Source organism: Chenopodium album, chromosome 17 (genome assembly GCF_948465745.1).
Source record: "Chenopodium album chromosome 17, dcCheAlbu1.1, whole genome shotgun sequence".
In the NCBI taxonomy this organism is placed as follows: Eukaryota; Viridiplantae; Streptophyta; class Magnoliopsida; order Caryophyllales; family Amaranthaceae; genus Chenopodium; species Chenopodium album.
In genome coordinates, this window is record NC_137850.1 from 41,472,499 (window position 1) to 41,490,639 (window position 18,141).

Sequence of the window (18,141 nt, forward strand, 5' to 3'; positions counted from 1 at the left end):
ATGAACTAAAATATATCAAAAATTGAAGACAGGAAAAATAAATTACAAGGCACAAAAAGTTGCATTACAGAGGCAAGAAATTTGACAAATAAATAAATAAAAATTAATGTCAAAACCTCGATCAAATTTACGACCGCAAGCTATTAATTGTTGATACTGTCAAAAGTTTTACTAGCTAAGCTATTAGAATTCAGAATTAGCTAATCAAAATACTATTCAATGTACATTTTAAATTTAAAAAAAAAAAAAAAAAAAAAAAAAAAAAAAAAAAAAATTCTACTCCGTATTATAGAATTGAAAAAAAAAAAGAAAGAAAAAAAAAAAAAAAAAAAAAAAAGGCTCCATTTGTTTTAATAAAAATATATATTTTCTAGGAAAAAAAAAATCCTATTCTCCATTGTTTGTTTGGTTATTAAAATCTTTTTTCTTATACCTGTCTTCCTACACCATCTTCTGCAGCTAATAAACACCCCATTCGACCTGAGAAAGCGAGAATCCAGCCACAATACCAATCTGCCTCAGCCATCCCAACCGCGTGTCAACTCTCAGGCTAGCTAGCAAGTTACAGAGTTACTGCCATCGAGATCCTTCCTCTATGCTCAATGCAAACCCAGTTTGTTGTTGTGATGAAAATAAGGATCCCACTTCAATGTAGTGTAGCTGTTATAATAACGTCATGTCTATTTATTCTGAGTTGATTGTTTGTAGTATCCTGCGAAAATGACTAGAACAGCTCAACTGGACCGGCGTCTTGTGATAATTGTACATGACATGAACATGTTTTCCTTCATGTATGTTAAGACGCACTTTTTTGTCAGTAATCGTTCTTCAATATTTCTATACCCCCCTAGAAGATCCGTTTGAAAAAACTTGTTCCCTAATGAAAGATTGAAAGCAACAAAACTAGTCTCAACTAAGAGGGGTGGATTATGTTGTTCAGAAAAATAAGATAATCAGACTGTTTCTGTTGCCGTTGCTATGAATGCTAAGACTACTTAGTTTCACACTTTTGACCTTGATCTAATGAAGCAAACATGTTCATGTACAAATGTCACAAGACACTGACCTAGTTGAGCTCTGCTTTCAATGTAAAGATGAATGTCAAAAAATAATGAATCATGAACTAATGATGTGCACAAAAACTGACCAGATTTATAAAAGCATGAGCAGATATTCATCCTTAAAGGGCAAAATAGGATATAGTCATCAAATTATGAAATACACCAAAATCTTCTACACTGCGGCAAAGGCCAGCAATTTTTTAGGAGCTTCAATTTTAACCACCTTAATCCAGCCAATCTATCTAACTACCTATAATTCAACGAACAGGAGCGCCTCCTTGAGGCAATCTCAGCATTTCCAGCTGGTAGGATTATTTTCAGATCCTCACTTTCTATTACAAATTCTACAACCAAACAAACTCTTTCTTCTTTCTTGTGTTTTTTGCATTGATATATTATAGAGCTAACAAATAATTATAATCTTACTGGGACTTGAGCCTCTCAGAAGAACTGCCTGGCAAGTCACCAACGGTTGGATTCAAATCGGACCCACTGCTGAGGGAACCATTTTCACTGCTGTTCTCAGCCACAACTGGGATCTTAACAGCAGCTCTCTCCATCTCTTTTTCGAGGTCCTCCTCCTTACGCAACTCAGTGAACTGTTTGTCCAATGACCTGGCTGCTGCTAACCATGCGGTTACAATTAGCAACAGAATTCCTCCAAGGTATGGGGTTGAGTTGGCTAGTGAACCAAAGGTCAAGATCATGAACTGCTGAATTAGAGCACCTCCTGACTTTCCAAGTGGGTTGCAAACAACATCAATAGCTGCCTTCCCCTTAACCTGCAGATGCATTGTATAAGACATTAATAATGCAGAACCACCAGGAAAAAAACAATGTAGAGTAAATAATATCCCATATACTAGATCTTAAAGGGTTAGCTGGAAAGTTACAAGGGCGTTACTTTCAAATATCATTGAATATTACCCGCTGTGAGGTTGGGTTATTAAGGAAGAGGAAGAGAATTTTAAGGTATCTTTCCAAAGTAGAATATTGAAATAAAAAGAAAATCTTTGTGTTATTAAGATAATATGATTTACATTTCACCCTCGCTCTCCTCTCTACCCTTAAATCAAACTTGTATCAATTTTGTCTGACTAGTATAGTCCTTGATGATGAGAAATTAAAAGAATACAGCTTTCACATGTAGAGTAATTGAGCTCTGTTCTACTTTTAGGAGATTGGGGGTTTGTTACTAGGACACTTTATTTCACCTCAATAACGTGTGTCAGATCCTTAAGGCGTCAACATGGGTCCACCGAATATGGGAGATATAGTCATAAAATGGCCAAGTCGAAACCACTGAATCACTGATACCCGAGTTTAACATGCATAAGCAAGTCCAGGTAATAATTCTTCAATATTATTTTTAAATAAATAAGTACTTAATGGAAAGGTGGGGAAAATGAAGAGAAAAAACGGACGAGATGAGATAAGGGTGAAGAGCAACACACACTTACAACCCTCTAGTATTTCCAAGTAATTTAAGTGGAGGTTACCTTTCTGCTTGATTACCCAGATATGGAAATTTGTTTGCTTACCCACCCCATTATACATTCCCCTTCAAGTAACACCTCTTCCAAAAGAAGCATGAAATATTGTTCCTTTGTTTCAGGACTGAGTACAGAACCAGAAACTCTCTCTCTGGACTCTCGTTTAACCAAAATAAAAGAAATTTGAAGAACCAAAAGACAAAGACGATATTAAATTAGAGAATTCAGCAGAACAAACCTTAGTGTCCTCGTCCAATGGAATGTAAGCCATTTCCTTGCAAGGATCAAACAAACTGTACTTTGCACTCTTGCTGAAAATATTTTGCAAGGCACCCACATAAACTGCTGCTAGAAGAGGAGTCAATCCAATGGATCCGATCATTGGTGCAAGTGGAGCACCAAATAAAATCAATGAGAAGAAACCAACTCCTGTAATGAGCAGAACTGTAGGTGTAATGGCAGCTGCAACTCCCCAACCAAACTTGTCAAATATGAACTGACTGGCAAGCATCATTGTGAAGGTCATTATCCCGGTTGCCGTTGAAAAATCACCCATGAAAGCAGAATATTCGTTTGGACTAGGGAACTGCATCAAATATAGATATGAGAGGTCAGCTACAGACAACAAAGTAAAAGTGCATAAAAGATGTCAACTGTAAATGAATCCATACCTGAGCTTTAAGCTTTGACTTCCATGTAACCTCAACAAGGTTAATACTGATACCATAAGCAACAACAACGGTAGCAAGATCCCTAATGTACTTTTGCGACACCAAAAATTTCAAGCTCTCCATTGTTCCCATTTTGACCTTCTCCTGTAAAGTTACGTCACAAAAAGAGTCATATTAGAATTAGTTATTTCTTTTCATCCTCCTAAGCCAATAAAATATCAAAAGGCACTTGTTTTGTAGATGATTGTTTTTTGGGGACACCCAAGTATAGTGAAATAGATACAACAATTATGAAAGAGCTTTAAGCAATCCTACAGCCTTTAACAGGTATAATAATTAGCATGAAAATCTGAAAAAACAAGTTAAAAATAGATTTGTCGGAGAAAACTAATCTTGAGAGTTCAAGAACAGAAATAAGGTGCATCAGCTAAGAAAGAGAGGCCAAATAACTCATATATGGTGATCGTCCTGATTTTGTAAATTGTGAAACTACCAACATTGTGTACATAGATAACAAAAGGCAAGCACTAAATATAAAATGTTCAGGACAAATTTGGATTTATTACTGCTTACTCATTGAATTTTCTTACCTTTTTCTTCTGGCTGCGGGTAGGAAGCGGTACAAATGTATTCACCCACCAGTAAATACCACAGATAGCAAGGCCCATTAGTACCACAATGCTCATCATACCCTTAAGAGAGACAGCCCAACCATCTACACCAGGCCCCAAGTTTTGCCTGAGTTGGGAGAAATATTTCACTGTTCGTCCAGAGAAAATGAGGGCAATATTAGCTCCTAGCCCAAACAGAGGATAAAATCTCTTAGCTTCATCAACCGTAGTGATCTGCAAGTGACAGTAAAGAATGTAAGAATTTGCAGATATATATTTGAACAAAATCAAGAAAGGAAGCCATATCCATACTTGATTGATAGCAAAGCAACAAAGATTTCCCTAGTGGATTCTCAAAGGATCTAATCACAGAGAAAAAATAAAAGTGACGACATGACTGTAAATCTCCACACGTTTGAGCAAAAGAAACAGCAAACTCAAAGCTCCATATTGTAAGGAAGTCATTGTTCAAAATATATGTCATCACTACCATGAACAACTAACTAAGAGGATGTAGGCAGTGTTATTTGAACAACTAAGTAAAAGGATGGGATTGCAGACAGATATTCTCAAAAAATCTACCCATTCTGAAAGGAGTGTAAGTATTAAGTCACTTAATTTGAGATTTAGACCAACATGAAGAATGACTGGATACTAAATTGCCCTACTTTCAAAATTAAAAGCACTGTCCCCCATTAAAAGAGACAGTATACCCCAATTCTCTTAAATTAAAGCACTAACAAATAAGAAAGGTGGAAAGAGAAAAGACAGTAAGCTAATTGGGATTATACCCAAGATAGATAGTCAGGTCCAAGTGTCCAACCCCACATCTTACAAAAAAATTACCATCCAATTAATCATAGCCTTGAGCAGATAATCTACACTCAATGAAGGTTTAGATGCCTTCCTCACGATGGTGAAAAGAAGTCAATTCCCCTCATTCAGAAGATCTACCCCCTCCCCCCACCCCCCCCCCCCCCCCCCCCGCGCGCGGCAACATATAAATCTCAAATACTACAATCTTTATCTTAAAAAAGGTGGATAATCAAAATCACATACAACATCATAAGAAAATATTACTACCTTTTAACAAAGAAATTAGCATCATGAAGACAAGCACAAGTACAAAAGTGCAGCAACAAATCCTATCAGTAACAGACTAACAGTCTAAAAAATTACAGCACAATATTCCTCTACATGACATGACACATGAGTAGTTAAAGTTAACTGCAAAATCTTGCATGAAACTATTTACGGTGAATTAACTAAGTAACCTGGATAACTTTCTATTCGTAGGGTGACCTCGTGACATTAAACTTCTATAAGGGGTAACTTTTGATGCCTCACACAAAAGACTTTCTCAATACTTTACACCATAAAAATCCACAAATAGACTTCACCCAGAAGCAACAATGTGAGTCACAATCACTAAAGCATCTACTACCAAATAATACTGAAAAAAAAAATATTTAAAAAAAAAATCCTAGAACAGGCATGATAAGTACACCTCTAAGCTACATTAGTCAACCAATAACTCAGCAAGAATCTGCCATATTGTCACACAGTGGAACAAGGCATGTAATTAAATTGTAAAACTCAAACACATAAGATGAGGAAAATTTTTAAATTGTTGATTTTCACAATAAATCAAGAATACATATCCCAAACAACTCATTGTTTATTATCAAATGATGGAACACCAAATTATAATATCAACCAAGCAAATAGATCTCATTCTCAAAATCTACAAAATTCCATTCAAAATTCATTTATGCACAAAAATAGAATAGAGTAAAATACAGAGTAAAATAAAATAAGTACCACAGTCATTCTAGTATCACCCAGAATCAAAGATGCAGAACATAAACATTAGAAGTAGAATATACATAATAGGCATACAGTAACTAATCAAACTACAATAGTAATAATTCAATGGAATAATCACCTGATTAGCAAAACCCCAAAAGAGCACAGAAATGACCACACTCCCCCATAGCTCAGCCATGACATAAAACAAACAGAAACTCCAGATCCTCAGAATAGCAAGGGGACCGAGAAACCTCGGTCCGAGCACGGTCAGAAGCTTATCAGCAAGAGCAGTGGGGTGGAAATAATTGCTCATAGGATACAAGACAAACCCAAAAGCACCAAAGAAGGCAATGAAGGGAAGAATCACAGTATAAAACAATGTCTTCCTAGGCAAAACATCAGCCAATTTAGTGTATAACACCATAAAACCAACAGCCATTGGCAAATTAACCCAAGTTTTTAGAAATGGAATAATTTCAGCACTAGACCCTTTTGCTGTTACAACTAACACATCCTTTGTATCCCTCAAAATTGTGTAATTAAATAGGATACAAAAGAACATTAATCCAAGTGGAATAATCTTCTTATATGTGATTAATTCAATCCCCAAAAACTTTGGTTGTTGAATTTCATCACCACTACCACCATCAGGCGCAGCAGCAGCTGCAGCCGCCTCGGCTCGACAAATTGGAGAATTTCTCAAATTCTGGGCAAACCCTTTTGAATTTGACACAACCCCATGAAATTTTTTAAACCCATTTGAAGAAATTGAAAACCCTTGAAGAGGATTAGGTTTCAGGGCAATTGGGGTGCTAATTCTTTGCCTAATTAAACTACTTTGAGGTGATTTGAATACCCTTAATTTGGGGTTTGAAGGTAGAGAAAGAAGGCCCTTGGTTTGTAGAACAGCCTCCATCTCTCCCTCCCCCTTGTTTTCTACAACAAAATCAAATGAAAATTGCAGGAAAAAAATTGGTATAAAAATACCCAGATACAAAAAATTACAGACAAATTGAAAAAAGTGATGAAAACCCAAATTGGGATTTCAAGATATGAAATTTATTTGTTTTAGAGGAGAGAGAAAATGGGAAGAGATGTGGTGATAAGGTGGCTGAGAAGATTTTTAGGCTTCTCAGAAGGAATATGGGGTTTGGTGAATTAAATTAGCAAACTTTATAATGGGAAAGAAATGGACAAGCCAAAAACCCTTAGATGAAAAATAAAGGGGTTTTACAAAAATAGGAAATTTGGAGGAGAAAATTGAAATTTAAAAAACATAGGACAAAATAATGACAGGACTGTGAGAGGGCAGCAGAAGAAAAATCTTGCAGATTTGTCAGAGGGATTAATGAAAAAGATTAGATGATTATGATAATTTTTTACTAATAATGTGATTAATGTGTTACCTTAATAACTACCATGACTCTCTTATGTTATTGTGGTTAATGTGTTGGCAATTTACTTTAATATGGTTTTCGTCCCTAATCTGACCATATAACCTAAGAATTAGTATAGATTATGGAGTTTTTTAATTTTTTAATTTTTCATTTTTTATTAGTCAAATGAGATTTGACTCTCTAACTATTTATATTATATAAATAATCAACTACTTGTTAGTTTAATTCTATCATTACTTATAAAAATTGTGTTTTATATAGCATATCACATGTTCGTATAATGGTGTGATATTATCAATATCTCATCCCACTAAGACATTAACCACTAATTCTGTAAATTTCTCTTATAAAATTAATCAATATAAATTGCTTAAAACTAGGCAACAAATTTTTCTCAATTTAATATACACTTCCAGCTTAAACGCATCTAAAAATACTATTTTTAAAGCTTGCTACTAATTTTCTTGTTTAGTGATTTCTAGAAAACCATTAAACCATTATATATTGAAATTTCAATTTGAAAAATACTTCCACCTTGCATGTATTTAGGAATACCATACTAATTTGGTGGCTAGTAATAAATAAATTTCTTCTAAGTTATTTCTAGAAAGACATTTAATTTTGACATTTGGCCGTGTACTAAAATGCCCTTGAGATGCCTTGTGGGCTACTAGCATGAGATATTTGTTCTTCAACTTCTTGCTTATTTTGTGGTCTTGCGCAAAACCTTTTTCCTTTTTGCAACCCAAGTTGTTACTTTTGGTGCATTGCTGCTGCGAAAATTACTTGTGTTGATTATGATAGCAAGTTGTCAAACCTTATTTGTATGATGTGTTCATCTTTCATGCACAAGTTTTTAACCAAAAAAATCGAATCCAATCTTTAAATTTCCGATTCTCAATGTGATTTCTCCATCCCTTGACAATAGTGGGAAAACATGCACTAATGCCCAGTTTATTTCATCTTATTTTTACCAAACTGAAATTATTTTTTATAAACTAATTTTATATGACTATAATTATTTATTGAATAGTATTACTACCTCATTTAAAAAAAAAAAAAAAAAAAAAGTATTACTCGTATTTGTGAGATATAAAATACCAAATACCCTTTTATTGTACATATAATAAGAAATTGAGGTAGTATTTTTATAACGTGAGGTAAATACTAAATAGGGTCCAATAAGAATATGTACTCCTTTTATTTCTTTTTGTTAATCATGTTTGGAATCTTTATATTTTGTATATTCTAATGCAAATGAAATTTCTATTTATTCTCTTAATACTTTACTAGCTACGCCTTATTTTCCGTAATGCTATTGGACTATGATTGCCCTATTAGTAAATCACTTTCTAAATTTAGAAATTGTTGACAATTACAATGAAATAATATCAATATATTTATTTTAAAAAAAAAAATCAATGCAATATTAAAATTAATTACCAGATTACTTATTAATTACTTGTATTATATATTTACAAAAACTTTTGTATACATCCGGTTTACACTAATATTAGTGTACATCGAGCAGTATAAGGGTAACTTTTAGCTAATTTTAGGGTAACCTTTTGTCTTTTTTTGGGTAACTTTAAACATAATACAATTTTTATATAAATCAACAACAAGAAAAGTTTTATAAAGGTAATTTAATTACATTCAATCACTAATAATTGATTTTTAGTCATTTAAAATGTGATTCTTTACTAATAAAGCGTAGATAATTTTTATTTGAATTGGGTTACTTTAACGCATATTGGGGTAACTTTTATTCATTTCAGGGGTAACTTTTAATCACTTTAGGCTATCTTTATAATGGATGTACAATAATTATTGTACACCATATTTTTTTAAAAGTTTGTAATATATTTATATGTACTATAGAAATTTGTTGAGATTATTTTTGGTATATAGAGATCGAGTCACGCACAAACACAAAAATAATGTGGACGATATTTAATCTTTTAAAAGTATGAAATCATTCTAAATTTTAACTAATCAAGATGTGTAACATTCATGAACAAATGTACCTATATTATATGACTTTATGTTACATGTTCTACCAAAGTTGATTAGGTTCCGCCGACTCCTGGTCAAATTGTTTAAAAAGTTGAAGATTGCAACTTAGGAATGTATGAATATAATATATATCATGATCAACGTGACTAATGACAGTATGACACCAAGATTTGGGTCCATATATGATTTAATGGTACTCTTATATACATGGGATATGATATTTACAAAGCCTTATTTTTAATCATACAAGCAAGCTAAGGCACATAAGCCCCACCTCATGATGAGAACTATTTCAATAATCTACGTTATTAGGATAGTTTACCAAACTCATTAAGTACTTGGTCAACTAATTAGCTAGTAATAATGGTAAGATTTTTGTGTCCTCATTCAGAGGTTAACCAATAACCACTTGAGGAAAGGTCAAGCTTGACTCGGTAAAAAATGGATTGGAGGACTTGTGAGAGGTTAGATTAGTTACGATTAATTATTCATTTTGCGTATTCACATAAGAAAAAATATATATAAAAAAAATTGTAGGCTTTTTAATGGAGTATTATGTCATTCATGGTTATTTATTTTACATAATTACATAGTACTCGTATTATGTAAGACCTGGCCTTTCTAATGGATGTTCGTGTTCTAAGTTTAAGATGAAAATATTAGAGCACAAGAAAGATGATAAATGTGACAATGTCGTAACCATATTGGAAACATTTATTTATTTATTTATTGCTAAAAGACATGTATACTAATTAAATAGTTTTTTGTACGGAAATGAAGGAGAGGTGATGAATAAGAAAGAAAGGGAAAAAGCTACACATACATTCATTGTATGTGGGAGCCACATACATTATGACATGGCAGCATGTCATAGGTTCTTTGTTTGGGGCCCAAGATCCACTTATTTTTAAATTTCATTCAAATTTGAATGAAAATTCAAAAGTTTGAATTTCAAATTAATTGTCATTTCCAATGCAATTAGTTTATTATTTTTTTTTACAAAAAAATAAAAAAATAAAAAAAATATTTCTGCAACATTGATGAACATCGCAGAGAGAAGGAACGAAATGGGCGACGAAGGAAGATGAACAAAAAGAACCTTGAAGCTGCTTCATTATACTTGCAGACGCTTAAATTTACATCAACTGCAAATATTATTCGGTTTAATTGAACAAAATAATTGTTGTTTACATGAGAATATTGAGAAATTTTGAGTTAATTAGGTTTCGCAATTTTCGATTTGGGGGTTTACGAACTGGATTGATTCTAGTTAATTATGTAAATGTATTAAATTATTTGCAGAGTTATTGTGTAATTGACTTGTTCTTCCTCCATTAATCATATCCAATTCATAAATGGGTATGTTTGCAGAATATACCCATTTTCAATTGATTAGTGAAATGAGTCTTCTCTTCCTATCGATTTCAAATGGATTTGGATTTTTTGTTGGAATACTATAATTGTTAAAGGCACGTAAGTAACCGATTGCATATTGAATATTAGATAATTAAGAGATTTGAAGTCCGACAACAGCAATGGTTGAAACAGGGCTTAGGTCGTCGACGACGATGGCGGAAAACCCCCCAAAATATTCGAACAATTTTATTAGATATTTTTTTAGTAACTCAGGAAACTATATTTGGTATGAAAAAAATCTGAAAACATTATAACAATTCATACTATGATTTTTAGTAACATAGGAAAGTATATTTGGTAAGAACAATTCATATTATAACAATGGATTTGGATTTTTGTTTGGAATACAATAATTGTTAAAGGCACACAAGTAACTGAAAGTCATATTGATAAATAAATAAATTGAAGATTTGAAGGTTGACAACAGTAATAGTTGAAAATGGTCTTAGGTCGACAAGGTCGTCGACAATGGCGAAAACCCCCAAAATATTCAAACAATGTTGTTTATAATATCTTTAGTAACACAGGAACTATATCTGGTAAGCACATGCACATATCTGAAAAGGACACAACCATTCTGTAATTTTTAGTAACATAGGAAACTACATTTGGTAAGCACATATTGTTTCCGAATTACATAATTCCTTAAAAGCGCATAATTTTTCCCTTTGGGATTTTTTTTTATTGTTACTTTTATAGCGATATTGTGTAATTATTTTTTTTTTTTTGGTAATCATAACTTCCAAAGGTTACAAAAAAGGAATTTATAATATTAGAGTGGCGTCGACCTTATATAATTGTATTTGCTTAAAATAAATTCATGTTTTGAGGAAAAAGGTCCACCTATCAAGTCTTTTGAGAATTAGATAATGTGACACCATCAATGAAAAGTAATAAGAAACCATGGTGAAAAAGTAAAGGTAATCAAGTAAATATTATTTTTCTTAATTTGTTCAATAGGTTAGTACATTAATTAGTAACCGTATATATGTTAGAGGAAAAATGTAATATATATAACTTGTTTTTCTAGTAATAGGGGATGCTAATTCATGAAATTAGTTGTAAACAATATGGATTATTAATTTGGCAATGATAAGTTTTTGTCAATTGAAATAATTATTTAATGTAAGATGTCATACATGATCAAAATAATGAAATTAAATAAACACTATAAATTTTGTTAGACGATCACCTTAAACACTTAAAACTGTTTACTTGTCGAAGGACCTTTCTATATTACAGAGTATAAAAATGTAATAAATGTAATATTTCTTTTCAAATCCTTACTAGCATCACAATATGATAAGTTCATTTAAAAAGATAATCGGTGGCTTCTATTTCATTCTATATAAAAGATTTAACTGAAAAGTCTTCATTTGTATATAGTCCTTATTGATATATGACATATCTTATACTTTCTATGTTACTATTTACTTGACTAACATTTCTAAAATGAAAATGTCACATTACTTGACCCATACTATATTTGGTATGCTTTTGGTAGATAAATTATCTAAATTATCCTTATAAAGTGCAATTAATGGTAAATACGTAAATAAACATATTAGAGGATATACTCTCATCTATTAATAAGAGTTTAATCATTAAATCACACAAGGGAAAAGTTTAGATGCAATTAACATCGTATCAAGAGGAGCTTAATTATAGGTAAACTAACATTATTAGAATATAAATGTCCTCACACTATTCATAAGTGTTTTATCATAATTAAAAGGTAGGGACATATATTCCCACATTATTAAATAGATTTTTCCCTTTTATTTAGTATCTTAATTTGTAGTCGTGCATGTGTTATAGGTTTTAAAAAAGATATAAACCATTTTTTTTTGTAACAACACTATGAAAAATCAAATAATTTTAAACAGTACATAAAATAATCCTTAAATGTCGTTTAATTAAATACTATAATTTGTACAATGTGATATGTTTGTATGTTTTTAATAAATTTAATAAATAGCATGAATAATGGGTTCTTCGCTTCTTCCTTTATTGATTATACTAACCAATAGGTATTAAAACATGTGGTTTGTTACTAAAAAAAAATATCGTTGTTACTAAAATAATAGTACTATAAAACTTTGCAAATAAAAAAGATAAATTATAAACACACGAGAGTATTTAACAATAAGCAATAAAAATTTGTGTGTAACCTTAACTTTTTTGATTTCATGTTAACTTTCAATTATTTGATTAAAAACCTTCAAGAAATGAATAAAACCCTCCAATATAATATATGAATTAATCCGTACAACACGTACTTGATCATTGTATAATTGTAGCTAACACCTATTTAATTTTATATAGTTCCTTATACGTAATAAATATATGATATGTACTTTTTTTGGTATGTTTGAAATTTTTGTAGTAACAATAATGACAAATTACTAACCCTTCTTTAAAAAAGTTAACAATCATAGTAAGGTTAAAATTGTCTAACTTAATAATTTTTTTGAAAATATATCGATATGGATGTCTATAAAAAGAGCTTTAAAAAATAATTCCATTTGTTTTTTTATAATAATTTTTCGATTTGTAGTTTGTAAAATATCGTTAAATGAAGTATTATTCGATTCTTATAATAAACATCTCTCTTCATTAATTACGTTGACTAGGATGCTATTTTCTCAGTAACAAAATTGTATATTTTAGTAACCTAAAATATTTATTTAGTAACAAGAAAGATTTTTTGGCGCCAATGAAATTTGTCCCGCCTTGTTATGGTAAATGGCGCCAAAAACAAAAAACTTTTCCCTCTCATTTTTCCCTCTCATTTTTTTAGCTAATGATGAGCTGTCAATTTTTAATTGGTAATGTATGTTAGGACCACATACATTCAATGTATGTGTATCATTTCCCAGAAAGAAAGGTGGTGCTTGTCCTGCTTGGTTACTGTGAATTGTGATGACTTGAGGTATAAATGTTCGTTGTTTTTTTCATGTACGGCTGTACGCTATATATGTATGAATTTTTTTTTTCTTTTAATGTATAGAAAGATACACAAAGCTAGACAAGTTTTATGTTAAGACTATATACTTCATATAAACTTAACTTATCAGAATAATTAAAAAAAAAAAAGAAACTTTATACTTTACAGGATGATTTATACCTTGATGAGCTTGTAAGAAATGACCTAATTAACAAGAAGGAAACATGCATAGTCTATGCACAGGTTGATTCTCTGTAAAAGTGACCACACCATAGTGGAGAAAATACATTTGTTGAGTAATGATAATAATAACTTTGCTGTTACTTTATATAACAAATAAGGCATGGAATTTTTAGAGTTGTAAATCGACATTTTATAAATATCAATATCATATCAATTCAGGAGTATGTGGTAAAATCACTAATTGACAATTGATGTTATAATTTAATAATCTTTAATTATATTTTACATTTACATGCACAATTCTAAATATTGTATAAATATATCATCGCTCATCCTATCAACTACTCTGTATAAGGAATAAGTTGTTTCTTTTTAACATGAGCGTATTCAATGTTGTATTGTGGAGGAAAAATTATGAACATACTTTGTTTATTTTTAAAATTTTATGGTGAAACTAAACAAAGAATATGAATATACCTTTTCTATTGGGTTTGATATGAATATTCTTTGTTCTTTCTTTTATTATAAAAAAATAAAAATAATCATAAGGTGCCCAATACATGGACATGGGCGTTCGGAATACATTGATAGGGAAACCTAGAAAGGGCAATTGGGCCAATTGGCAAAGAAGCATTTTTGAAATGCGCATATTCTTTCTTCACTCAATAATTTTGTGAGGAAGATATTTTACACGTGTACGACAGATAATAATCCACGTGGCAAATACAAAATAGTCATCTAGGATTAATCAATCACATAAACCTCGAGGCATTAAATTTTTGGGGGCAAAGTAAGTCCCAAGACTTCACTACACGTGAACGTAATCTCTTACCTCCACTACTCCAAGTCTCCAAATATTCACCATCATTCCATGCCAAAATTTAATCCTACTCATAATAATCTGGCTTTGTTCCTTTGAGTTTCTTGGCAAAGTAAAATAGAAGTTAGCGGAGCAGAGCAGGACATATTTCAGCAATGTAGAGCCGGACTTTCAATACATTGTAGAGCAGAATAGAACGGAACAAGACAGACAGATCAAGGTAGAGCATAGCAGAACAGGGTAAGGCCGGGGAGCAGAACAGAGTTGAACAACTCAAAAGAAGAAGGTCTTACTCATATTATGGAATTCTTCTTTAGTTCCAAAATTTAATTTACCACAACGCGTTTTCAGTGTGGCTGGACATATCATGTGGTCGGCTGATTCACATCAAAATACTAATTGGGTAACTCCTAACCTGTTGATTAACCCCTGACAACCGAGTAACCACCGACCAAGTAACCCCTGACTGACTAGGTAACCCCTGACCGACCGAGTAACTCCTGAATAAGCAATTCTGATCGTACGGTGTAGTCAGCCACATATGAAACTATGTGTTTTTTTTAGAGAAGATAGAGCGAGCATTTAACCACATATGAAACTATGTAATTTGACTAATATCACGCTAATTATAATTGCAAATCCAATTTAGTTGGTAAAGTTTCTGATTACTTAACACCACTACTACTTAAATAATTATTGTAACATTCCAATCAAAATGAATCAATTGTCTAGTTTTTCTTACAAAGCCAAAGATCTTGTTCTTTTGAACTGAAATGAGCTTAACTAAACTGAACTAAAATTAATTAATAATATGAGCTAAACTAACTCGAAAATAAGTTAGCAGGAATAAGACCTTATTCAATACGGATTAGTAGATAATGATGATCTCGAGTTTAATTCCATTTTCTTACAAATTTTGTGAAAGGAACTCCTCATGTCTTTATATGTCCTTGTTCATTTGTTGAAAAGATAAAACAAGGTTAAAGTAGGAAGAGAAACAATTAAAGACAAAGTGATTGGAGTAATATATTACAACATTAATTATATGTATTTTTTTTCCTTATGGAATATAAGGGTCCGTTCTCATTGACTGAAATGTGCTAAACTGAACTGAACTTATTAGAGCTGAACTGAACTGAAATGAATATTTTATAAGAGAAGAAAATTAAGAGTTGAACTAAACTGAACTTATTAAAGCTGAAATGAAGTGAAAATAATTGTATGAGAACAAGCCCTAAATGTAAGACAAATAGTCAACTATATAAGTAATGAGCTTAGTCTAGTTTGGTTCAATAGATAGACCTACATCTTTAAAAAAAATTAGCGAATAAGAATCTCTATTAACAATAATACGTAGTAATGTTTATTGTGTATAAATACACAACACTTTTTTTTTTGGTGTGTAGAGAGCAACAAGGACAGGTGATGAAAATCAATCCACAATCACCTGAAATGAGGATAAGCCTCTAATCACTTATCTTAAGCTATATACAACAATAATAGTCCAAAATAAAAGCGCAAAATGTGCCAGGGCAATTTTAAGACCTTTCTACTTGTCAAAAAAAAAAAAAAAAATTTAAGACCTTTCTAAGTTTCAACCCAACCCAGCCCAACTCATATATTGCGCGGGCTTTAGTCACATATTCTTAGGTGCACAATCATGCACCTAGAAATAGGTGTAACAACAGTACAATATGAACATTAGCTTTTCAGAAAGTGAACATTAGGTTTCTTCTCCTTTATTTTTCTCCTTCATTTTTTATTTTCTCTCTCCTCTGTTTTTTAATTTTTCCCCTTTTTTACACTTTTTTGATTGAATTTGTTTCTTACAACATGAAAGTAGTTATTAAGTATGAATTTTTGAGTGAATTTCGATTTTGTGCTTTAATTTCGATTGATTAAGGTATATATGAATCTTTGAATTCACAAATTATACTCTATTTTTCTCCTTCCTTCTTTAATTCCTTTTTCCTCAGTTTTTTTTTTTTTTTTTTCTATTTTTCTCGTTTTTTCGATTTAACGATTGAATATGTTACTTACAATATTGAATTGGTTGTTTATTTGATTTTTTGAATTCATATGAATTGATTTTTTTTTAAGCTTCAATCAATTTCATTTGTGTATGAATTTCATTTGATTTTCTGCATTTTTTTTTTATCAATGAACATAATCGTGCAAAATATGAACATATGCATAGGTTCCCTTAAATGTGAACATTAGCTTTTCAGAAAGTGAACATAAGCATAAAGTATATGAACATATGCATTTCAAAAAGTAAACATAACAATTCAAAATATGAACGTAAGCATTGGTTTCCTTAAAGTGAATATAACCAATTAAAAGGTGAACATATGCGTAAAAAATATGATCATATGCATTTAAGAGAGAGAAGATATGCATAAACAGACTTAATGAGAACAACAAATATTTACTATGAATATTTACATTATGAACATATAAAATATTATTATGAATACAAGGCATTATATTATGAACATTAAAAATTGAAGAAATAAAAATAATTTTTTTTTTTTTGAACAAGAAATAAAAATAATATGATTATGAAACATATGCATCATAATTCATAAGTATTAAAAATATGAACATATGAATTCAAAATATGAACATATGCATTGGTTCATTTTTGAATGCGTATGAACATAATTAAGCATTTCAAAAGGTGAACATATACATAAAAAAATGTGAACATATGAATTTAGAAAGTGAATATAAGCATTTCAGAAAGTTTACAAACGGATTCAAAATATGAACATAAGAATTCAAATTATAAACATATGCATTTTGAAATGTGAACATAAAATATCCGTTTGATTTCACTATTTTTTTTTTTACAATTCCAATAATAAATTTCGAACAATATTCAAACAAAATTAAGTAATAATCATATAAATTCAAACAAAATTAAGTGAAATTTACATAAAATAGTCTTTTTGGGGAGGATCCTTTTGATTTTGCATCTCTTTCCTAATGTCCATTGAAGTTTTTGCTGTTTTTAAGTGAAAGAATGAAATAGAGGAGAGAGAAAGTGAAAAAGAAGAGAGAGAAAATCATATAGAAGAAGATTTTTGAGTTTGGAAATGACGTTACATTTATTGGGTGTGGGTGGGTGTATTGGGTGTGGGTTGTATTGCAGTTTCTGTGTTTTTTAGTTTTAGGGTTTTTTTTTAATAGGATTGTGTATAATTAGACTTTTGGGCTACGTTGTTACACCTATTTAAGGTGCACAAGGGTGCACCTTAGACTAATTGGGCTTTAGTAAAACATAGCCCAAATATCATTGGTCCAATACAGCAATAGCCCACGTGACATTAATCAATCTTGGTCTCTTGGAGATGCTTTGTGCGATGAAGACCATACTTTCCTAGTGAGCAAAATATCTCCCGTTAATATATACTTTATTAATATAATTATGAGTGTTTTTGTTAGATTCGGCTCATTACATAATTATGAGTGATTTTGTTAGATTCGGCTCATTACATATTTATGAGTGATATGTGCAACAGAGGGTATTAAACACGAGTCTGTGCCGCACCCGCAAACCAAGAGAGAGAGTCCACTTCATAAGTCCAAGGAGATTCCATCCCAAAACCATATAGCAATAGAAGGAGTAGCCCCTTAACCTTATAAAGTGTTTAATTACTCTTTTTCAACCAATGTGGGACACTTGAGAGGTTTATTCTTCAACAGAGGGAGTAA

At 31.2% G+C, this 18,141-nt stretch overlaps 1 protein-coding gene across 1 annotated transcript; it reads right to left on the reverse strand.

Annotated features, from left to right (window-relative positions):
• Nucleotides 1–1,132: 1,132 nt before the first annotated feature.
• On the reverse strand, nt 1,133–6,785 carry LOC145589738 (plastidic ATP/ADP-transporter-like). The gene is made up of 5 exons (XM_081646417.1): nt 5,782–6,785; nt 3,816–4,070; nt 3,226–3,369; nt 2,793–3,140; nt 1,133–1,843 (listed from the first exon to the last, which is right to left on the reverse strand). The coding sequence occupies exons 1-5, from the start codon at nt 6,559–6,561 to the stop codon at nt 1,484–1,486; spliced, it is 1,887 nt and encodes a 628-aa protein (XP_081502543.1). The 5' UTR covers nt 6,562–6,785; the 3' UTR covers nt 1,133–1,483.
• Nucleotides 6,786–18,141: the final 11,356 nt, after the last annotated feature.

Excerpts from the sequence above, each read along its gene's own strand:
- LOC145589738 (XM_081646417.1), bottom strand. The coding sequence starts at position 6,561 with ATGGAGGCTGTTCTACAAACCAAGGGCCTTCTTTCTCTACCTTCAAAC. Across the intron at positions 4,071-5,781 it reads TTTGGGGTTTTGCTAATCAG|ATCACTACGGTTGATGAAGC; the intron begins GTGATTATTCCA and ends TGTCACTTGCAG. Across the intron at positions 3,141-3,225 it reads AGTCAAAGCTTAAAGCTCAG|TTCCCTAGTCCAAACGAATA; the intron begins GTATGGATTCAT and ends TATTTGATGCAG.